General features: G+C 37.3%; 1 protein-coding gene across 3 annotated transcripts in view; it reads left to right on the forward strand.

Moving 5' to 3' along the window:
- Positions 1–26,062, forward strand: part of NPAS3 (neuronal PAS domain protein 3) — a 2,415,438-nt gene that overhangs the window by 1,980,253 nt on the left and 409,123 nt on the right. For all 3 annotated transcript variants that reach the window (XM_044073889.1, XM_044073888.1, XM_044073890.1), the window contains exon 5: positions 6,507–6,681. In XM_044073889.1, the coding sequence (XP_043929824.1) occupies positions 6,507–6,681 (175 nt within the window). The remainder of the gene's footprint in view (positions 1–6,506; positions 6,682–26,062) is intronic.

The following is a 26,062-nucleotide window of genomic DNA, read 5'->3' on the forward strand; positions in this document are numbered from 1 at the left end:
CAAGAAAAGCTGGCTATATATGCAGATTATATTATTTTGTTAGGGGGACTGGATATTCTAAATTGACCCTAGGCATGAGTGTGTGCCTTACATTGAAGGTTGGGCGCTGGTCTGGCAACTTGACACCATAAAACTCCACTTCCAAACATGAGTGGACAGGTAATCCGCTGTGGCAACCCCTAACTGGGAAAAGCCAAAAGAAGGAGAAGATTATTTTATACCTGACAAAACCAGCAAAGGAGATTACAGTGTTGTGGAATATTTGGAGACAGTTTGAAATCTTTTCAGGATACAAAATTAATGAAGCTAAAATAAAAGCAATAGCATTAAATTATGTACCAACATACGAATTGGTTCAGCAATATCGATATTTATGGGGACATGATAAAATTAAATGTTTAGGAGTATGAAATAAAAATTATTCTGGTGTAGCAGCTAAGGATATGTGGAAAGAGACTAAACAAAAGATAATACAAAAACTGAGAATACGGAAGCTTTGTTATATGGATATGGATAGTAAGATACAAGCAGTCAAAATGTTTTTAGTCCCTTTAGTCTTATCCACAGGTCAAGCATATTTTAATAACCAGAAGAGAAGTTGTGGATAGCAATTAATAAAGAGATTAAACACTTTATGTGGGAGGGGAAGATTGCGTGAGTTAAATGGGATAAGCTGATTCTTCCAGTAGAACAGGAAGGATTAAGATTACCCAATTTAAAGGGGTATTTCAAAGCTACACAGTTAAGGCTCCTATACATAGCATCAGTAATTCAAAGTGGAAAGGGATGATGTTGAAACAGGGGAGAAGCTTAAGAATCAAGGAGAGACTGGGATTTCAGATGCAGACCTTTTTGGAGAATAACAATACTCATACAGAATATTATATCCATAAAGCAGTAGAAAGTATTCTAAGAACTAAGCCAACACGAGAATGGAGAAAGTAGATTATGCCAACAGGGATAACTGCATTTAGGGATACAGACAGTAGGCAAGAGGGGGCTGGAATTTATTAGAGAAAACTAGCAAAGGAACAAAGGCATTAGGAGCAAATAACTAGAGAGGGAAAGGTATTATACTGGGAAGAGGCCAAGAATTTATTCAGACTGCAGGTTAGAGATTGCCTTCCCTATCAAGGATTGAAATCAGAGAATAGGCAAAGAGAAAGAAACAGGGGGTCCTAAATGAAAGACCAGCACTGGCAGAGCTTTTAGTAGAATCTAGAAAAGAAGCTGTCATTAAAAATGAATAATTAGTAGAGCATATAAAATACTGAATGATAACTATAAGAATCAATCAGAGGAGGTTAGAAAGGATTGGGAAGAGAGAATGGATAAGCAATTTACCAAGAAATAATGAGAGGATATATGTATGTCTTCCAAATATGCAACAAAATCTAGAAGATTCAGTATTTTTGCTAGGAAATGTTTACATAGATATTTTTATACTCCAAGTCGACTCCAGAGAATTTTTCCTCAAATAGACAGCAAATGTTGGAGGTGTGACGGTGAAGAAAGACATACTTGGGAACATATTTTCTGGGAGTGTGGTGGGTTGGCAAATTTTAAGGACTCCCTGCAGGATGCACTGTCGGAGATACTGGATGGGCAGATTGGTCTGACAAGGGAGATGATTTTTCTGAGCTATGATACAGAATCGCAATTGCATAGACATGATAAGGCCTTGCTGTGTCTAATTATGGCCGCTGCCAAAAAAAGCAGTTACTAGAAAATGGAAATCAAAATCTAACCCAACTGTATTAGAAGTAGTGAGTATAGTAACAGAGATAATACAACTGGAATTGAGATGTTTAGAAAAGGGTAGGAGCAAACTACATAGGAAAAAATTGCAATTTTGAGAACAATACAGGGGAGGAATGAGGTTTAAAAGAAGGCAGACCTTAAATGAGCTATATAATGTTTGACTAAAAATGATTGGATAGATGACAAGTGATGTATAATGTTTGCAAATGGGAGTGTGTTAGTCTGGTTTGTGATGTAAAATACTTGCAACTAGGATTGTGTCGGTGTGGTTCGTTTTCATTTATATAAACGTATGATTGCTTATGTCATAAGTGATGGTTTAACAAAGATTTTTCTTGTTTAAAAGAGGGGCAGGAATTGAATAATTTATGTAATGTTGCTTAGGTTTCATGATATATAGCAATACATGTGATAATTCAAAAAAGGTGTTTAACAAAAACAAAGGACAGTGCTAAATTTCTCAAATGTAGCACAGGCTGCCAAACATCCCATTGCCATAGCCTTTTCAAAGTAAAACTTTTTTCCCAACTACCATACCCAAAAACAACCAATCATCCTCCTATACTGGCAAAAGGCAAAATGGCAACTTGATGTCCACCTTCACCAACCAAGGATCCTTAAACCCCCTAATAATCAACAGAATAATTTAAAGACAGATAACTGACCTTAGATTCCTCCATTGAGATAGCCATTAATGAAATTGTCTTCCTGGTAAACAAATGGTGAATCCACCAGAAATCCCCGGCCACCTTCTTAGAAACCAGACCCAGTTGTGAAACCTTAAAGTTATCAAAGTGGGGATTATCAAAAGACCCCAAGAATCTACCCACCTGCCATTCCTTTTCCACCAAGCTACTCAAGATATTCTCCTTCACTCATACAGATCACAGATTTTTATAAACTACACCATCCCTCAACACGCTTGATTTAATAGAAACCCCCAGGAAAAACCCTCAGTTATTTCTTTTTTAACAGATAAATCAGGAAATTGCTGGAGCATCCACTGTAATAGTTGCACCTTAGTGGGAGAATGTGTCCTCTGAACATTCGCTTGCCCACTGATCGGACACCCTGCCCCACAACCCTCAAAAATCTCCCGTACCTCAATAATTCTGAAACCCCTGAAAAGAAGAAGGTAAGCCATGCTTCTCAGTGGTCAGTGATCCCGGAGTCACAAACGTACTCTCCCAGCAACCACACTGCACCCCTGGGTGCAGCCCCACACACTTTGAGCAAGCATGAGAAAACCTACACCATACCCACAAGCAACCCCCATCCCTTCTCCTCCATCTTCCCCCCTACTAATTGCTCCAAAGCTATCCATATGGTGGCTAGACATATGTCCATATGAAGAACCTCCCAACGGAGGGAGTGATCGACTGCCTTCTGTTTCTGGAACCTTTGGTCATACCACAACTAAGCAGTCCCCACCCACAACCTCTGAGTCTCCCTAATAATAGGAAAGTAGACAAAGAGCGGTAATGCCAAAGCAGTATCCTTCTCCAGCCAAACTGACATATAGTGCAAGAATCCTGCCACCCAGTTATCCCATGTTCTGGGTTACAGCCTACCTACTCTTTTCCTCCAAAAAGCCGCTAAGGCTGCCAAATGGTCTATGCCATTAGCGGTGTCTAATTCCACCAATCATTGAACTCCTTCCTCATCAATAAATTCAAGACATCCGCATACTCACCCCTCCAAATCGTCTCCTTAACTGACAATGGTATTTTGGGGGTCAGAAAAACTGCCCCTGCCCCTCACCCCAAAGCTTGTGTAGATAGCCAATTACCCCACTGCATGCAAAAATCTGACCCCCACTTCAAAGAGCAATACCACTACTCCCTCAGATGACCCCAAGCTCCCCAAAAACAACCATATACATACCTCTCTCATATTTTTGGTGAGTTCTTCATAAAATATTTGGATTTCTGGTAAATCACTGGAATGATCTGATGATGGAAGTCACTAAATAATGACTGCATTTGAGTTTCAAACTTCAAATCCTTCAGAAAATGCATGTTAAAACAAACCCTGTTATGCTAGCAACTTTCTAAGTTTATAAAAACAATATTTAAAATATGTTCCTATTTCTGGGTCTTTGTCCTCCCCCATTTTATTGGGCTTTGTCCAGATTTCTTTTACTAAGAAGTTGAGAGGAATGACCCTACACTATCTTGCCCACTGATTGTGTCAACCTAACCCTCCTCATTACTTCTCTGCACCTGCCCCATAGTACCTACAGCCTCGCCTAACCCCAATACACCTCATTCCTGGCTATCTTGCAGTTATGGCACCCTCCGAACCTGCCCTGTTACCCTGTTAAATAGACCTCCCAACAACATGTCATTACTTGCCGCTCCATACTGGGTCACTCCAGCTGCTGGAAGATTTGCTGCAACAACATCCCTCGACTGCCTTGCTCATGCGGAGATATATATGTATATATATATATATATATATATGTATATATATATATATGTATGTATATATATATATATATATATATATATATATATATATATATATATATATATATATGTACACATACATACATATGTATAAAGCCTCAAATATATATATATCTAGATATATATATATATATATATATATATATATATATATATATATATATATACATACATATGTATAAAGCCTCAAATATATATATATATATATATATATATATATATATATATATATATATGTGTGTGTGTGTGTGTGTGTGTGTGTGTGCGCGAATGCCTCTCAATCAACAGCACTGCTGCTGAGTGCTGAACATTCAAAGAAACGTGATCCAAGCAACTTTCTCTGATACTGAACTTTTCTTTTTTTCTCCTTTGCTGTCTAACCACGAGTAGGTACATTTAAGTTGGGGGGTGAAAACCCCCCACATGGGGGTACCTTCCTGCAAACAGAAAAAAATTACCTCCAAGATTTAGCAAAAGTCAATTGCTCTTTAACAGTCATTCTGCACTCAGTATTAATACTGTCGGCCACTCGACGTATATAGTCCTGCAGCAGAGAAGAGACAGCACTGAAGTTTGTTAAAAGCTGATGACGGCCTCCCATCTCTTATGCTGTTTGTATACATTAAGCTGTATAATAAAAGTTCATTTATTTCTAACTATTCAAACTTTTGCTTGGGATTTTAATTTTAGTTTTTTTTCAGTTCTGTTTTTTTATTTTTTTTGCTGTACCAGTAAACCTGGACTCTAGTTTATATTTCAGCTATATATTATTTAAATCTTAGTGTTGTATGTTGTATTTTTACTGAAAAGAATGTTGTATTTTTCCTGAAAAGAAGTAAGAATGGAGCAGCATAAAAGTAATATATATTTATATATATATATATATATATATATATATATATATATATATATATATAGCTTTGAAACAATGAATTTAGAATTGTTTTGTCATATAGTTGGGATTTCTGGAAAAGCACGCACACTTGCACAACAGCACTGTTTAGGGGGTCACTGCATAGGGTATCTCACAGTTAAAAACTGATGCATTACACGTTATCTTAGAATCACTGGCACCATTTGTCTGGTCACTGCAGGTGCTAATTAATGTTAGTCTATGCTCTATTTGTCTATGAATCCCAAACTTTGATATTTCATTTTGATTAGTGTCTTTTAGTTCATATACTTATTTTATGAGTGGAAAATCCATTTTAGATATACAGTAGTAGCAGAACCACATATTTAGAAAAGTATAAAATTCCTTCTAGGTCAATATTTTAGTAAGTCATTTAAGTGACTATGTAATTAAAATGATTTATTGTTAAAAAAACAGTGTACGACATCTTTGTGTTTTACTACAAAAGCTGGAGATACAAAAATGCTTTCAATCAACAAGTAAATGGCCTATGGACAGCAGAAGTAAATTGTATAAGAACTTGGTTAGTCAACTGACTATAGTTTGATTTCCACAACATCCCCTTAAATATTATATTACTACATAGTGCTTTATGGTCACCCCAGGCAGCTGGTCCATTTTGCAACGGAATGGCAAACGTTTACAGAACAGCAAATTAAAAAACAGTAAATAAAACACATGAAATGTCATACAGAAAAGTGTGCATTAAGGAAAGCATTTGCTTTCCCAGATATGTGAGACAAATTTCTGTGCTTGCTGTGTGACAGAATTCATTTTTCTTTTTACTCCTTCCACAGATGTAATGTTTGCTTAGGCAAACTCATTTGCTCAACTGATACAAAATTCGTCTTAAGTCTCATGCTAGAGCACATGCAAACATTCTTTAAAGTAGATTACACAATCTAGGAAATTGCTTGCTATTTTATTTGTTTCCCTTATGTTGAAACTGGCCATTTCTATCTGACGTCTTACATGTCCTTATTTTTAAATCTGTGCCATTCCCCTAGGAATGTAGTGCAAAATTTCTAGGGGACTCTTAATCAGGTGGTATGAACTCTTACTTGATTCCATAAAACTACTGAAAAACGTATCGTGCTTTTACATCATTTTCCTGATACCTGAACTCAGTAAATCAACTGTGTGGAACATGCGTAGTCATATTGATAGTGATTAACATTCAGTCATTGAGAAATGCCATATGATTGTGTACTTTTCAGATATAATACATTTTGTTTTCTTTTTGTTTTTTTCTGTCTCATCTATCTGTCTAGCTAGCTATGTACCTGTCTTTGAGTATATTCTAATTAAACTCTGAAACACGAATACTAATAGTCAATTCTTCTATCTTGTTTCGCCCCCTTTAGGTGGAACTGACAGGAAGCAGCGTATTTGACTATGTCCACCCAGGAGATCATGTGGAGATGGCAGAGCAACTGGGCATGAAGCTTCCCCCTGGGCGAGGCCTCCTCTCACAGGGCACAACAGAGGATGGGGCCAGTTCAGCATCTTCATCTTCGCATTCCGAGACCCCAGAGCCAGGTGGGAATTGCAGTCACAATGAGTTGGTTGGAGGGCAGGACCTTTACCAAATGATTGCACTCTAGTCACTGATGTGAAAAGACTATAAATAGGTGCTCTTCAAATTTAGCAATTCAGAACATATTACACTTCCATGCAGTATTTAAATAGAAGGAGAAATTAAAAACTGCACAATGTTTGTAACACACTACACAGCAAAAAAACAGTGTTTTACTAAGCAGGTTCGGCATTCGGCATTTCTTATGGTGTCACTTACAAATTAGGTGTCACAGTCAAAAAAAATATTTTACAGTTTTTCTGTAGTATCTGCATGTAATAACTGTTAGTAAGAATACAGCCTTTGCCTCACTTTATATATATGCTACTGTTTTTTTAGGAAGTCTGAAACAATGCAGTTATGACAGTGTGTTGATGCAAATCAGACAGATATAAAAGTCACTAGAATGAAAAAGCCTTTCCATGGCTTTTTAACACTAGAATGTACTTGAAAGATTTCAACAGATAAATTAAGGCTAAAAAGAAAATAGTAACGGTTACATTTTAAACTGCCTTTCCACCCTCGGTATTTAATTAGATCAATTGTATAGCGGAATGAACAGAGGTGACATTCCTCATTGGAATTCCTTCCAGGCCTCTTATAGACTTTGCATTCACAATGTCCCCATTTTCATTGTGTTGTACTGATGATAATTTAAGTATTAGGGGAAAATCCATTTATAAATTAAACAAAATGACTTGATATCCATCAGTCCCCCAGTTCATCAAGCTGTTCAAACATGAGGAAGATTGGCTGCTCGGCCCGGGTCTTCCGAGAGCTCTGGTAATTAGATCTGCGAAGGATTTATTCTTTGCTGATTGGGGCTTTAAATTAATTGAAGTTCCACATTTGTGGTTTTGTCCTTTTTGTACCTTTTTAGAGGAGATATTTCATATTCTTCTGTGGTAGAGTGCTTGGTCAGGCAGCAGTGGTTTAAAATGTTAATTTTTCTCATGAAAAGTTAAAGATTTTATTGAAAGAATGCTTGATGTGGAATCACAAGATTTATTTGCTTACATGAGAAATCATTTTTGCACTGTTTTAAAAGGGCTGCAGTTTATGGTGCCTGCCATTTTATAAATTCAGCCCATAATATGATGTTAGTTTTTCGCCAGCAGTAAATAACGGACATAAATACTTCTAGAGTGCTAACACTGAATTATTTTTTGAGCACAGTAGGAGCCTATGTCCTGGTTTTCTCCATCTGTATTGCTGTTACAGGTTGCCTGTCATAAGTACCTATTATCAAATGAAATGTCTGAAAGAGCCCTGTCTTTACAATGGTGCACGTTTGTATTTAAGTTTTTTTACTAATGCTGTTTTACATTATGTGTGTTGTTTTACAGTAGTTGTTTGATTTGCTTCTTAACACAATCATATTCTTAATGTTATTACCTGTTAGAATTTCATGCACGTCATATTCTGAATCATGTGATTTATATTTGCAAGTGCATGGGCCATAGTGGTCCACAATTTGTACATTCTACCAAAAGGTCACAGTGTCTGTATGCCTCTCACTGCAGCCACGAGACAGCATTCATTTCTGTGGATCAGTACCTTTTGTTTTATATCCATGTCACCACTGTAGGCTTGTATACAACACATTAGACAAACAAGCTATTGGCCATTTCATTTCCTGGGTTATACTTAAATAGCTGTTAATGATGCTATGTAACAGTTTACTAGTTTTTTATTCTGATTGGCCTATTTGAATGTCAGTCCTTTCTAGTTAGATATTGTCCAGGTCATATCATAGCACCCTCCCTAAAATGTACTGATTGCCCTTAAAATCAGGTCAACAACCACACTGTTGTCTTATGCAGCACAGGCTGAGTTTTTTTCCATAGGGTTGTATAGGGGAGCTGCATGATCATACTAATGGAGCCATTGAGTTATTATTTCTTTGTATGGAAAGGACACATGCAGAGATGATCAGTGTCTGCTTGTTTCTTGAACATTCTGAGTTCCGATGCTCGCTTGACTAGTGGCTTCATGTAGGAATCCCTTGGGTGCTAGCTGTCTTTGTGGTCACCAGGAAAAGGAGCAGGTGATGATTATTTATTCTCCCACTAAGCAAACTGCATGGTGTTCGGAGTCATTTTCTAAACCTTGGTCACTGGCATTTGCATGCAGATAGATTCTTTGTAACAAAAGACATTGATACTATTGTACTGGAGCTGATATAGTGGGACTAAATGACTGTGGGGTTGCTTCAGCACCAGTGAAAGTGATATGATAGAAAGGCGGGATGAATATGTTGGGGTGGAGTATATGTGAGCATGTCAGAAAGCATCTGTACTATCTGAGACAGGATTCCACAATCAACTCCATCTGGCTTTGAACAGCAGAAGTTGATTTTCACATTACCATGGAGGGGTTGATCCTGAACCAGTGATCAAGCCTTTTTAGAGCCCCCCCCCTCCACACACACACATACAAAAACACATTGAAACATGCTCAGACACTCATTCAGCCAAATATATGTACATACATACAGAAACACACACACACTCAGACAAACCCATACATTGAAATGCTCAGACAAACATACACACACACACACACGTGCACCCACTCTCACACACTCATGTAATACTATATAGGGCTTACATAAATTAACACAAGCTTCAAGTAAGGTGCAGTTTATGAGACTGAAGACTAGATAGTTGAGTGTGGTCCTTTTTTAGATGATTGGATGGGAGGATATTTGTTGTTGTGGATTCTGGCTTTAGTGTGTGAAGAATTTTCCATATTAGATATGGCAAACCAGTACCAATTGTACTTTTGGAATGTAATGGTTAGATTAGAGGAGGGAAGACCAGAGAAGGTGTACGAGGTAATTTGCTGGATAATTTTTAAAGGAGCTATCACAAATTACATTTATAATTTATTCCAAAGTGGCACTAACTGAGGGTCAGGCTGTATTCATTTTAATAGAGAGCAACGATCTTGATACAAGAGGCTAGAATTATGGTGAAGTTTTGCTTATGAATGAAGACTTGTTTTTTTTTTCCTGATAACATGTACCCATGTTAACATTTTCCTGAGTTATTTTTATACAACATAAAGTGATTTTGTGTTATTTTAATGGAATGTCTCTTAGTCATGGTCTCCTTTGCCATGAGAGTTTTTATGTCTGGAATAATCCTTGTTTTGCCTAATGTTTTACATGTTGGTCTACTTTCACAAGATGGTGTAATGAATCTCATAAGCTTATTACAATATTTCTGTATTTTGTTTAAGTGGGATTCATTTACTGAAGAAAGTCAGCATAATTAAATTTCATTGTGGTACAGTTGTGAGTCCTTTCTTCAGTAAATGAATAAAATCTGTTCAAATTAAGTCTTGAAAACATCTCACCACAATATTTGCTGATAAATAGAATCAACTGCTGTTCTGCTGCTATCATTCGCATCTGATCTGAAACCACTCAGTATTCCTTAGGCAGCTAGACATGCCGACAGGTGAGAGTTTGGATGTGCCCGTCATGATAAGGTTGAGATAAGGGGAAAGTGGCTTGGCAGCACTTTTTCTGTTATGTAGTGTTCTGGTTTTATGGTTCTGTAATTGTGTTTTATGCTTTAGACTAATGGTATACTTATCTACTGTTTAACAGCATGCTTAAAAGTTCCTGTGCTACAGTATGTAGAGTCTTAAGCATTAGTTCCCGCTCTGTGTTAACTAAAGACGGTTTGTGTTTCTGTGATTACTTGTAGAGCAGTCCATAAAGGAGGAAAAGAAACACAATTCGTATCAGTTTAGAAGTGAAACATGATGATACGGTTAGTGTTTAGAATCATGAGTTGAATTACTAAGCATATAGAACTAATTATCATTATTATATTATGAAGCATATCTCTAAACCTCTTAGCACAAGAAATCTGGACAAAGCCCAAAATGATGGAGGTACAAAAGCCCATAAATAGGAACAGATTTTAAATATTGCTCTTATAAATTTAGAAAGTTATTAGAATAACCCAAATTTGTGTTGGCATGATTTTCTGAAGGACACGGTCTAAAATTCAGATGTCTGTCGCTATTTTAGTGAGTTTCCTCCATGATTGTACAAAAAAAACATAAATCTCATGAGGAACAAACCCAAAATGCAAGGCAAAAATGTGGACAGTCTGCAAAAATCTGTACAGTTGAGTGGTACGTTATGAAGTATGGTGTTACCCCCCCCCCCCCGACCAGCCTGTGTGCAATTTTCTCCATTTTTTAACTAACAAAGAATGTTTGAGAATATTTACAATTATTCATTTTCCCACTCAGAGTTTGAGTAGTTAAAGTCCTTCATGCAATTCTGCTGCCTTCATTTTTTTGTTTGTACTACACTACCAATGTATGTTCCACAAACTGAAGTGGTAATGGAAGACTCTGTTTACTATCTGTTAATGTTGAATCATGGTTTATCTGCTTTACTTTTTATTTGAAACATTTGTTCTATCAGTTATACTTTTAAATGGTTTAAACAGTCTGGAACAAGTAGTGAAATATGACTGCCTGTCCTGCACAGAAGTGGAAACAGGTGCTACTAGTGAAAATGGAATGCACACACACACACACACACACACACACACACACACACACACACACACACACACACACACACACACACACACACACACACACACACACACACACACACACACACACACACACACACACACATGTATGCGTGCACACACATGACTTGGAAGGAAAAGTGCTGATAGTTGAAGCACATAACATCTGCTCACCTCTACTGCATTACTTTTGTCACTTATGTCTTTTGTGGTCACTGTATCATGTGTCAGAGAGAGGGAGGGAGGGATATTAGATGCCATTTCTACACTGCATTATGTTGAGAAGCATGAGCATTTCAAATACAGTATTGTCAGCTAAGATGGAGATGTGTCTGGAGCACTTTTAAACCAACTACATGGAGCATGACCTGGAAAAATTAGAGGTGTAAGAGGGTCAGTTTTATAACATCATCTTGATTTGTCCTTTGTTTTTTTAGGTGACTTTTTCCCCTCAGGACATATTCCTTTGATATGTCTTACTAAGTACCCCTTTTCTGCTATAAATCATGAGCTCCATAAAGTATGCATCCTGTTTATTCTCTGTCCTTAATATTTCTAATGCATCCTGTTTATTCTCTGTCCTTAATATCTATAATACTGGTCTCTCACCTTTTGCTGCTTTGTTTTCTGCTTTTCTTCAGCTTCCAAGTGAGTACCTAAACATAGCCATCAATACCATTGTCTATCCTGTGTCAATCCTTATAAACAAGTCAATCCAGGAATCCCACATTCCCTCTGTTTCTGGAAAAAAGTCACACATTATCCCTCTGCACAAATGAGGAAATTCAACAGACAGTAATAACTTTAGACCCATGGCAATCCTATCTCCCCTCTATACTTGAAAGAATGTATTCAAATACAATTGCTGGAGTATCTTCTGTAAGAACTCTTGTCCCCTACACAACATGGCTTCCGTCCTTCCCATAATACTAGCACTGCCCTTCTAATCTATATAGATAATGTCAATAAAGCTAGAGATGATGGCAAACTAGTCTCTTCCTTATTTCCAGACTTGACTAAAGCATTCAACACAGCTTGTCACAGCAAACTTCTACTTCAAATGTCCTCAGTAGGTCTCTCTCAGCCCACCCTTATGTGGTTCAAAAGCTACCTGTCTAATAGGTATCGGTCAGTAAAATGGCACTTCAGACTCAGTCCTTACTTCCCAGTTACCACCAGTGTATCACAAGGCTCTGTCCTTGGTCTTCTCCTCTAACATTTTCACCAACACCCTCTATACTTCCACACAACAGGCCACCCTAATACAACACGCAGATGATTCCACTCTCATTTCCACATCTGACAACACTGTACACCTCCAAAAAATGACTCAGGAGGCTTTAACAGACACTGAAATTTGGCTTTGTAATGCACAACTCATGCTCAACCCAAAAAAGACCAATCTACTGCTACCCCCCTCCAAATCCCTCTCTCATGAAAAAAAAAAACAAAATTGAATGTCCTCTCTTGATAAAACAACTATTAAATTAACTTTTCATAACAAATCAAAAGCAAGGGATGCTTTACAGAGTGATAAACGTTCTCACTGATGCAACTGAAACGCACTTGCCACTCTTTGTCTCCTCTCTGCTCTTCTTTATGGTGCTCCCATCTTTACTAATCTCCAGGCTTCACAAAAATTAAAACTTGAACAATGCTATACCAAAGTTACTAAATTAGCAGCAAATACTCCTTTCAGAGCCCACTGCTATATAGCACTAAAAAGCTTAACTGCTTAGAAATACCTCATTAACTGACATATACACAGCTTCTTACCACCTATAAAGTAATATAGCATCCATCCGACTTCTTAGCTAAAATACGCTCTGTTCTTACTCAAAACCAAGATGAAGTATATCCCTAAATGTGAACAAGTACCTTTCCATTCCTTATACCTCCTTACTTTCTGTTCTTCACTTCCTTACTTCTATTAAATTCTCTTCCCTGACTTTTTGTGTAAATATACTATAAGCCTGTTTTTCCTTCACTTCATATTGTAATTCCTGTCCACAAACTGCCTACAATTTCATTAAATATTAAATGATTGTCATATACCTTATATAGATTCTTAACCAATGTTTTTATATAATGTCTAATCTGTCATAATTATTCAAACTGCAAATGTCTTTGTTTTATTTTTGAAGATTGTAAAATCATTGTTCTTAAAATGTTTTGATTTAATTTGGAGCTTTTCTCCCCTGGCCTCCTCTGAAAATGGACTTTTTCCCAGTCGGACTTTCCCAGTAATCAAATGTCAATAAATGTGAATAAATAATGAATAAATACTTGTCAGTCAGTGTATGGTTTCTTGCATTTACTTGTTTTGCAAAAGCACTTTTCTGACTACATATTCTAGTCTGTAAATGATGGAATCCCTTCCCCTCAGCTCATTCCTGATCTCCTTTGCTTATTATTTCTGAGAACATCTCCTCTACCTATTCTTTATTTGTCATGCTAACATATTCAGATTACACAAAATAATTTGCTACTAGCCCTAACATTTTTTCTTACACCTGTATTTATTTTTATGATGTGATAATCATTATGCTGTGGTTTTAATAAAATCTATTCAAATTAAATCCTAACAATGTGCCACCACAGTGTTTACTGATAACTAGAATCAACTGTTATTTTGATCCTGTTACTCATACCCAATCTGGAAGCACATAGTATTTCTAGACATGTAGATAGATGAGAGTTTGGGGTGATCCTGTACATGCATACCTCCCTGGGCGGTTCCCGCAGATGTGAGCATGGCATGTGTGTCACTTGCATGATTAACATCCCAAAAGGCCATGATGATGTTGTATTCAAATGATGCTTGTGCAGATTTGATGGTGACATCATGTATACTATTTACCCTTTTCCTCAATGCAGTGCGATCTCGGAGTTGGTATATTTAATTTGCAGGGAGTGTGGGGGTGCAGGGGGGCAAAGCCCCCATTGCAAGAATGTAAAAAACAAAAAAAACATTCCCTAATTGTAGTGCCCTTCCAGTTAAGTGAGAAATACTTAATGAATATTCATATGGCTGGTGAAGACATCAACACAAATATTCATGTTTTTGTGGGACTTGCTACTATGCACCCGGGTAGTGACTGATGAGTTTGGATATGTTTTATCTGTTGAGGCTCTACACTAGCTAGCTTCTCTTTACAGGGACAATATTTCAGCTTCTGTATTTAGACAAATGTTAGATTGTGACAGTTGCAGTCTTTTCTGAACACTGTCATTGTCTTATACTTTCAGTGCTGGACTCACATTCTATACCTAGTGCTGTACCTAGGGCTGCTTTTAATAAGATTGGACTTTCTGTACCTGTTTTCTTTTTTTTTTTATTTGCACCGATTATACCCTCGGATACCACTGTGACATTAATTTCTCAGTAAGATGTCCTTGAGCAGAGATACCACCACTCACTTTCAACTTTTCTGATCTGTGGCCTCTTTGCATCTGTTTATAATAAAATGTATCTGTTTATCAAGCCTCTCTTCTCTTTTTGCCTGTGTATTCAGCTTCATGCCTTTACATGATTTTTACATGAGGAGTTTTCTCTTGGAGATTACTGTCTACTTAGATATAAATATATTATAACAGTGAATAAAGACAACTTAGCCCACTTAACCTACCCATTTCCCTTTGAGTGGAATAACATATTGTTTGACCCACTTACCCTACCCATTTCCCTCTGTATTGGATTACCTTCTCTTTGACCCCTTTTATCTACCATTTTCCTTTGTATCACATAATCTACAGCTCCTATTTACCCAGCATGGTCTTTTCCTGCCCCTTGAAAGAACTGTCTTATATCTATGCCTTGTATGCTAGAACTTTTTTTACCCTTTTTGATCTCATAATCTTGTTACAATGGCTGTTTCAATACTTCACTATACTCTGTATGAAGAAGTACATCCTTACATTTCCCCGAATTGTCCACCATATATCTTATATGGGAATTTGACCATCGGGTTAGCCCCTCGAATTTCTCACCACATCTACACCTGATAAGTGTTGAGTTACCAATGCATTTGTTGAGATGGTTGTAAGAATCCTAGGTGAGTCTGACGGGTTCAGAGATTAGGTCAGCAGAGGGAAAGACACCTTCAAATTTCTTTATGCTTTGAGGCAGGGCTATAAGGTTGGCTTTGCTGTAGTCTTAATGTACTTACATTTGTGTGCTGGTTGATTTTAACCTCAATGGAAAAGCTGACAGTTTCATTGTCAGAGTTGATTAAGGAGTGTATAGCATAAGTTGGGTTGGTGTGCAGATGGCAATATTTGCAAAGGACAAGGTCAAGTATAGTTTCATAGTTTAGCTGTTAATTCTGAATACAGACTCCAAGATTTGTGTATTAAAGGCATACGGTCCAGCCCAGGATTCTAAGGCCTGCTTGAATATCTTTGTAGAATCAATATTTCACAGATCAGGTAGGCATCTATTCAGATATCATGCAAGAGCCACGGAAATAAATTTCAGTGTCTTCAATTCATGAAATGTTAGAATTTTGTAAGTGAAATTTGTAACATGCAGGTCTCCTGTGCAATCCAATTTTTCAAGTCTCAGTAATATCCTTAAAGGATCATTTCTTAAGGCTCTGTATGTTAAAAGTAACTTACCCCCATATACTGATTTAAATACAAAAAGAGTATCTTAATCTATCATAATAGAATACCGTTACATACTAGGATTCTTTTATTGCATTTTCTCTGAATGCATTCCAAGAATAGTAAATCCCATTAGAATAACAAAATAAGACGTTATTGTGTATCATCAGTCTGGTATAGGAAGTAAACAGGCTCTCAAGAACATTAAATCGTCTACTTCTCATGCATTTGTACAAAACACCCACCAGTTTCATTGCTTTGGTCTGGTAGAGTATGTGTCGATAATGAAGCACATATTTTTGCTAATAATTATGTGAACATCTTTTATATAGTCATCCATTTAAATCTGATTAGTGTCCACAGTAATTGGCTTGGTAATACATAGGGTTACCATCTGTCCCACTTTGTGAGGGACAGTCCCTCTTTGGGCAGTTGTGTCCTGCAAAGAATTTGTAAAAATGGCAAATGTCCTGAGATTTTAGGACAAAATTATTTCCTATATTTTATGTAAAAGTTGTATAAAACAGTTATTATGTATCTGAAACACCTAAATATTATAAGAAACAGAATAAGCAACTAAAATGATACAAGAATAAGCTTTCATTTAGGCAGAAAAGTGAAGTTTTGTCCTTTGTACTGGCCGTGGGTATGTTTCGGCCTGCAAAATCTGACATCTGTACCAAAAATGTCCCGCTTCGGACATTTGAAAAGGTGGCAACCCTGGTAATATATGCTGCCCCAAACTGCATGACTTTGTATTTGTTATTGATCGGATTTTCAACCATTGTACTTAAACCAATGAGGGATGAAGATAAAGTCATTTTAAAATGTAAGGAAACAAGCATCTCAAGTTTTTAGAGTAGCCCCAGATTTAATATTGTTTGTGTACTTTACAATTCAGTGCTTGGAAGAAGGTGGAAAATGAAAAATTTGATACAGAGAGTTTGCATTAATGAAGTCTAGGAAATACTGGGCTTATTTATCGCTGGTTGCGTAAGACTCCCAGTTCATGGATGGATAGCTGAAGTCGCGCAAAATTAGGGTAATAAGTTTGATAAACATGGACTCTATCCTATCCAGGTACCTAACGCGGTCTTCATTTGATATTGAAGGGTTTTATACTTAACACTGATGTAATAATTCACCTTGTTATATGTGACCAAGATGTCAGTGAGTTATAAATCAGATTACTTAAGTAAAAGGTGGAATTAAATATGAGAACAGATACAAATAGATAGTAATCCTCCAGTCCCCATCACCCCCAATGTACTGAATGCGTTATGGCTGATATACTCTGATATCGAGGGAGTATTACCTGAACAAAGGAGACATGTTTCTGTAACTGCATATATATGAATGCTGTCAAGTGTCAGGAAAGCCACCAAATCAGGTAGTTTAGTTTTCAGACTCCTTCATTGAGCAGTGACACTTTAATGTAGACTGGAATATGCAATAAAGGGCACTATGAAGGGAGAATATTTTGGCCAATACATGGAAGCCTTGAGGAGATAGAGGTGAATGCTTTCTCTGGCAGCACAGACCAACTTGTCTATGATAATCTCCCCATGACATGTGTTGGAACCCCGTCGAATGACATCTGTTAATAAAACTGATTGCGAAAATCAGTTATTTTGCATCCTTCTTGGCGAAGACAAGATACTGTTGAAGACAAGTGTCCCTTGGGCACATACATAGACAGCTCAACAGTATCTTGGTGCTGCTCCATCAGGGTAGCGCGTCATGGATAATTCACGCTGATGTGAGCAACAACGAGAGCATGTTTATACTTCAGGAGAGGGGAACTAACTTCTCTGGTCACATCACAAAATTCTGGCACCAAAACTGGTATCTGACTGCGACCCCCAACCCTTGCACATCCTGGTGAGTAGAGCATCAGTGTACCTTACTATCGAGTCACCTATTACAATTACAAATACATTGCCATGCATGCCTCCAGCCTGAGGCGTTGTGTGTAGGGTAGGAGCCAGAGTGACTCAATTTAGGTGAGGCCCAAGGTGCAAGTGAGTTTGTGTTAGCCTGAATAGTATTATGTAACCAAGGTTTGTTTAAACAGTGTCTAGGAGGTTTAAGTAATCATTCGTTAAGAACCACAACAGAAGTGGGTGTATTATTAGCCAGCTGCAGTTTAACAGTAAATCAGTTACTGACGTGTCCAAACAAGTCAGATATTTGGACCTGTCACAAACTGCATCTATGAAAGAGAAAATTAGATGAGTTTCAGTAAGCATGAGGCAGTTGCTACACTGCCATAGAAGTCAAAAGTAATCAGGGTGGCAACAGAATGGGACACAGCAAACTGCTAACCCATGCTGACAGAGATTAGTAAGTGACCAGATGTTTAGTAACTATCTAAATGGTGAACTCCCATAAGCAGTAAATAGTAAGAACCCATGGATATTACATGACCTGATCACGGGGTTTGGTTACAAGTTTAGGAACTGCTGTGGAGCAATCCCACACACATACAAAGGAGTGTTGTCCCGTAATTCCTAGCCAAGAATAAAAAAAAAAAAAATAACTGTTGTAGTGCTATAACAGCAATACAGCTGAGATGTGCCAGGATGCTTTTTGCAGCTTGTCCAAACCCAGATGAAATAAAGGCAAGATACAAACACAGTCTATGTTATGTGATAGAGCACCTGTAAGCTGAACAACCCACAAACTCAGCATTATTAAGGCACCAGACCAGATAGACTAACTCTTTATACATTAGATAGATGCCTTTGTGAATAGGAAAGGTAACATCAAAAGCAAAAAGAACAGGAGCCAACCAGATCATAAGCTCCAATCAACAGTAGAGAAAAGGAGCATTAGACAGTAAATTAGTAAGGAAACTAAAGAAAGTCCAGCAGCCAATTCAAGTGGCACTTTCTCTTACTAGGAACAGCTGCAATAACCACCAGGGCAAAAAAATCAGCGATAATCAGTCCCAAGTCACTAATGGCTTCTGATTAATTCCTAGATGAAACAAGGCCGAGATGTAAACTCAATCTACTTAGTGCAGTAGAATGCCAACAAGGTCAATAAACCACATAAAGTTTTTTATTTACTATTATAAAGTCTGTTTATGGCCTCTATTATACCCTTAAAAAGATCAACAAAATTAAGCAGGTAACAACTACCTTTCACAAAAGAGGCCTTGTCACATCACAAGTACTTCATTAATTGAATCATGCCACTTGTTTTTAAATGATATCCAAACTTTGCCAGCATGAATTGATCTTTTCAGATTTTCATAATGATTTATCATACCACTTTGTGGAATCCGAGTCATGAATCATGCTGTCTCTCTGTCTACAGCTGGATATCGTTCAACATATTTTTTATTTTGTGCTCATTTCGTAATGCATGCATTTCTTCAGAATATGTTTTAAATACAGCTGCTCACACTTCAGCTAAACTCTTTGCTTGCTATTATCTGTATTATATGAAGACAAATTGTTTGGTAATACATAGGTGGTTGAGGATCTGTTTGATTGATGGAGGTCAATGCAATAGGGAAATTATCCTTTCCTTTCATGTTTAGTGATACCATATTAGATTATTTTAAATAAGGGGGTTCAGACGCTGCAACAAGGGTTCAATGCTTAACATTCATCCCTTAGAAAGAAGATTTGCTAATCTCACTGTCTGAAAATATTTTGTTCAAATGGTGGTGTTCAGTGACATACCCTAAACTCGCATGACTCCCACATATGTACTCTGTGTAACAAAATATTCCTTATAATTGCATGCTTATCTCGTTTCACTAAGTAAACCAATCTAGCACCTTCTTTCTGTGACAGCTATTAATGATGGGTTTCAGGTATAGAACTGAGCATTTCTTTTTATTGTTTTTTTTTTTTTTGACCATCTGCTGCCAGACATTTTTTCTTAACCTCCATATCCAAAGTAACCCCCTGAATCATGGCACTCCATCCCCCAGAAATAGGAATTCCCCAGTGGGAGGAGGAGAGGAGAGAGCTTGCCTGCACTATCACATTTGCTGCTCATGAGAGGGTTTTTTTTTCACTAGGAATGATATTAAGGACCTCATGTGCTAGGCCATGGCACAGGTTTGCAGTGGCACCATGAGGGAGCTGCCCTGTCTTTGTGATGTCAAGCCCAGCCATTCAGCAGTGTAGCATTCACCCCTGTCACAGTTCCACCTTTAGTACCAGACTTCATGCTCTGGGTGCACTCCTGGCACATGCAACACCTGACAAATGGAGAGCAGGAACTGCCTTATCAGTTCTTTTCCCCATCATCACCTCCAGATGTGCCCAGACCTCTAACTGAACCCAGATCATCAGGGTTGTTGCATTCTGAGCTGTGTGGCTGTATACCCTTGAAGTCCTGGTATTCATGGCTGGTGTCAGTAACACTTTGAAATGAGATAGTAAGAACTGAACTCAGATCATCAGAGTTGCATTCCAAGCTGTGTGGCTCTATACGCTTGAGATCCTGGTATGCATGACTGGTGTCAGTAGCACTTTGAAATAAGCTAGTTAGATGCAGAGAAATAATGTGTTTTGTTTTCTTCTTTCTGTTTTTATTTTCATGTTTTCTTTTTGTTTGAGGGTGTTGCTTTTTCAAAAGTATTCTTAATTTAATTAATATAATTTCTGTAATCTATACAATGACATTGGATTATACAATAATAAATCGTTTTTTTCAGACTGTAGGAGAAGATGACTTTCTGTGATTGGATATATGGACTGTTGATTGCAGTAAGATAGCACTAAAATAAGGTCAATATTACTACACAAAAAGGAAATATGTAAAAAACTACTATCAGTGCTAAATATGTATTAACAGTATAACAAATGCATGTAAACTGTTGTGTGCTAGTTTTTCTTGAGGCTAGCATGTTATTCTTAGATATTTGATATACCTATTATTTACTTTGGGGGAAGAAATAAGCCAGCATTACTGTGATGGCTTTGTTTCATCCTCAATATTTCAGAAGTACAAATCCATGAATTCATGACATGTTTCTAGCAAAAAAATTCGGAGGTTATTAGAGAAATCAATGCCTATGGGAAAACAGCCAGGGACAGAATTAACATCTGCATGGGTGAGTGCTATGAAAATGATTGGCACTTTAACTGGGCCTTAAGCCAAATGATGGCTGAAATGTCTTGTAAACAGTTTCTGGTTTTAACTTGAATTAAATTAGGAAATAGGGAAACAGGATGCAAACTTTTTTATCTGTATGACTGATTGCAAATGGATTAAAGTAATAGGTACTGTACTGTACTGCATGCAAAGTATATTCTTCAGAGATGGATTTACGTACCACAGTACCCACTTGCTTACCTGCTGTCTGAAGTAAGAAGCTATGTACCTCATACATTCTGCAGATCTCAGCTTAATTTTGACAAATTCTACTGCATACATTGTAGTCCTGAGTAGGTAAACTTATTAGGGTTCTAGTTTAGTTGACTGAATTTTTAAAATGTTGAAATTCAAATGGTTGAGACCATATGACCAATATTTTAAAAAAAGAAATAAATTCCATTGAAATCACAGTACAGTGTAGTAGGGATTGAAGAATTTGCCCTGTTCTCCTACTGTAGTATGATCTCGGAGTTGTTGTATATATAATTAGCAGGGGGTGTGGGGTGCAGCTTCCCAAGTGGGTAGTGCTGTTTGCTGTGTCTTTTTGCTTTTGAACTTTTCAAAATGTTGCTCATATGGGCTTGACCATGTGAATTTCTACATTTTATAAAGTTGCTCAGCTAAACTAGATTCCCTGAAGATTGTCTCTTGATTATTAAAGCAGCAGATCAAAAGCTGACACAAAAAAGACACAAGGCAACAAGAAGAACAGCAGAAAGACCCCTACAAAATGGAGTCTGTGCTGTGTAACTCATTAAACATCCTTGGTTATAAAGGCCTTCAAAACCCCCACTGCTAACTACCTAAGCCAGTAAAATGTAATCAGGGATTTGCAGTCTGCTGTACCCCCTGATAGTTGAACTATGGCCACTTAGAACCATCCCACATTTCAGTAGTTTTTGATCAGTGATGTTTTTTCCAAACATTTGATGCACCCCCCTTCTGTTTTTGTTATACCTGATGATAAAGAGTTCCTGAGCTATTCTGCAGTCCACAGCGGTATATATGGCTCTAGGATTTGGTGTGCAGCCTTGAATTAAGCAATGACTAAATGTTTTTTTTGCTTTTTAAATGAATGCTTGTAGCTGAGCTACACTTTCTGCAAACATTGTCATCCCACATATCATTAACTGCAAGTTTTATTTATTTATTTATTTATTTGTTTATTTTTTGTTTGTTAACTACACTGTGTGTTTAGTGTGGACCCTAAAGTCTTGTTAGTGAATACTGAACCAACCTTACAACAAAGGTTCTGGACACTTAAGTACACGTCCTGGTAAATAAAGCCTGAATGTTATTTTTTAGGAGGAATTATTAAACGATATGAGCTGCTGTTCTTTGATAATAATACTGTAAAAAGTGGCCATTTGAAATTTCAGAGGAAGCTGAGTTTACTTCGATATCTCCACTAATGCAGATGACGGATCATGGGGAGTTACGCAGAAAAGTTGATGTGAGGTTCTACATTCCTAAGCTACTTACGTTGTTTAAGAGCTGAAAGCAATGTAACTTGATTTGCCATATCTTAATAATACTGCAGAATTATTTTTTTTGAACACTGCTGTTCCTGGTATCATAATCTCTTTAACTACATTAAAACACTTTTAAGATAAAACTTTCAGAGAACGCTATTATTATACTAGGGGGAAAAGCAAAACTATGATTATGAAAATGAAGGGGGTGGCATGCTAATATCCAGTCAAGTATGGAATTGTTCTGTATCCCTGATGTGTTCAGTGTAGCATTACTAAATGACTCAAATCTAAATAATATTTGGCACTGCAATACAAAGGCATAAGTAACTAAATTGGTCTTCAGACGCTGATATCGTTCCAAGTAAGTGTTATAATTCTGTCTGCAACCGCAGTGTCAAAAGCCTAGATCAATTATTTTTTCTATTTTGAAGTGCCTTTGCAATGATAAAGCAGATCTGTAACCTCTGACAGTTCTGTTTTTTCAGTTTATGTGAAAGTGTTTGCACTAAATACTTAGAGTGCCAAAGATAAAATAAAACAAATAGAAGGACAGATATTGCCTCTGGAAAGTGCTAGTGATTTGTCATACCTGGACAATGCCTGTCCTCATCCATGGCTGACCTAATAATTGCTTGAAGAACCATCTTCCAGCACCATGCCACCCCCCCCCCATCACCTTTAGTCTGAAATATGCTCCTCCACAGAATTTTCTGATAAAGATATATAACTTTGCACCACTCTTTTTTTTTTCAACTGCATCTTCTGTTGTTCAACAAACTACTCCTATGAAACTGTTTTGTGTTTTAACTTTTTAATGCAGATTGTGCATCCATCTGTGTAAGGCACACTGGTGCCATTGCAGTGTTTTCATACAAATTATGCATCAGGCTGTGTAAGACACACTGGTGCCATTGCAGTCTTGTCATACAAATTGTGCATCAGGTTGTGAAATACACACCTGCACCATTGCAATTGTTGTAATACAAATTGTGCATCAGGCTGTGTAAGACACACCTGCACCATTGCAGTGTTGTAATGCAAACTGTGCATCAGGCTGTACAAGACACACTGGTGCCATTGCAGTGTTGTCATACAAATTGTGTATCAGGCTGTATAAGACACACAGGTGCTTCAAGCAGGCAGTAGGTGTAGCTATGGGGGCCGCTTGTGCACCGATGTATGCAAATGATGTTATGTCCTTTTGGGAAACTGAATACATTTTCAAAAGTAGATTTGTGGAAAATATAAAATACTACACAAGGTTTTTGGATGACCTTTTTTTAGTTTGGGCGGGATAATCAGAGCTCTTGGATGAATTTCTGGATTACATTAACAATAGTACCACCTTCTTAGAATTTACTTACACTTTACATAAGGAGAGAATGTATTTTTTGGATGTAGAAATTAGTTTAGATCAAGAGAAGCAGAAACTTAGATAAAGGCTCTATAGAAAACCAACTTTTTCGAACTCTTATCTGGATTATAGTAGTTGTCATCCTTCATACCAAAAAGATCAGTGGTAAGAACAGCCAGGATGGTAACATATGATGATGACTTTATAGCTGAAACCAATTTTATTATGGAGATGTTTAGGAGAAGGGGTTACCCTGAACATCTACTGGAGAAAGTAAATATGGAAGTTCAAACTAAAAGAGCTAGTGGGATTTTCAGGCCCATTTTAAGTCATCAGTCCATATTTTGTGACAGTAAACATATAACAGGTGTTATTGGCAAAGGGGCAATGAATAGAGGAGAGAAAGAAAAAGACCTTCTCCTTTATTACGACATTTAATAAAGACAGTTTAACTGTGGTAAAAATTGTTAATAAAAACTGGTCCATCCTTAACTTGGATTATATGACTGTAGACAAATTAGGCACTAAGCCATTTATTGTGTTTAAAAGGGATAGATCTTTTAAAAATCTACTTGAAAATAATAGGGTAAGTAAAGAACAATATGATAATAGGCCCACTGGAAACTTCAAATGTGGGATGTGCAGGCAGTGCCCCAATGTTATTGAAATGGGTAGAATTTAGACTGGGTGACTATAAGGTTAATATACATGGCCATTTCACTTGTCAGCCTAAAGTGTCATATATGCTACAAAATGCCTGCAATGTCCAGCATTTTATATAGGAAAAACTTATAGAAAGTTCCATGAAAGAATGTATGAACATCTTCTTCTTTCAGCTTTTTCACAGTTAGGGGTCGCCACAGCGGATCACCTGTCTGCTTATGATTGGCAGTGGAGTTTTATGGTATTGAGTTGCCAGCCTGGCACCCAACCTTCCACGGAAGGCACACACACACACACACACACACACACACACACACACACACACACACACACACACACACACACACACTCACACCTAGGGCCAATTTAGAGTGTCCAATCCACCTACAGCATGTCTTTAGGATGTGGGAGGAAACCGGAGCACCAAGAGAAAACCCATGTGACCACAGGGAGGATATGCAGACTCCGCACAGAAGGCACCCCAGCCAAAGATCGAACCAGAAAACCTCTTGCTGTGAGGCAGCAACACTTACCGCTGCACCACCACAGCCGCCCAGTGTATGAACATCTAAGTGACATAAAAAATGGTAGAAGTACAAATGCACTATCTAAACATGTACTAGAACACAACAAACACGCATTTGTTTTTTTTTTGTTCTGCAGCAGATAGTTTCAGACAGTCAAGGGAGGGTGTTACCAGTACACCTAGAATTGTATGAACTAAGATGGCAATTAAAGTTAAATGCATCTGAGTGCCATGGCCTGAATGAATACACTAGTACATATTGTTTATTAAACATCAGGCACATTGAGAGTTAATGCTTTTAATTGTTTTATTGTTTTTTAACTATGATTGGTTGAGAATGTGTTTGAATGATATTTAAACCTGACCTATGCAGATGGTTTTTGTTCTGAAGTCCCATGTAATTTTATGGGGGATGAAAGCGCTTAACGTTTATTGTGGTTGTATCCAATAAAGAGAACTGTTTCCATTGAGGTTCTGTCCTTGGCTGCAATTTGTTTCTTTGAAGTCATATTGTGTGATTCTGGTTCCTTAGTCATAAGTATCTGGATATCTTTCAGTGTACATACATACATACAAATATTTCAAGCATGTGCATTAATGCCCTTCTAGCCTGCCAATATAACAAAACAGTTGTTCCCATAATAATTGTACAGGCTGTTCTTAAAAATAACCAAACTATATATATATATATATATATATATATATATATATATATATATATATATATATATATATGTATGTATGTATATAGGTGCAGAGTACAAGATCAAACGGTTAGCTACACCAACATCCAGATAACCAATGTAATAATGTCAAAAAAAAAACAAATGCTTGCACGTTCTATGCATGCTGCAAGAATTACCCTGGAGTGGATCAAACAAAACAGAAGTGCTTTTGCTGGGGGGATGGCAAGCCCCCCTGTACTTCCACATCCCCTGCTAATTGTTTTATACTAACTCCAAGACTGCACAATCCCCAGGAAAGGGAATATTCCCCTACCCTGGAATTGCCAACATTGCATGCCTATCAAACATC

This window comes from Protopterus annectens, chromosome 6.part0 (genome assembly GCF_019279795.1).
Source record: "Protopterus annectens isolate FY-2018-M chromosome 6.part0, PAN1.0, whole genome shotgun sequence".
Classification (NCBI taxonomy): domain Eukaryota; kingdom Metazoa; phylum Chordata; order Ceratodontiformes; family Protopteridae; genus Protopterus; species Protopterus annectens.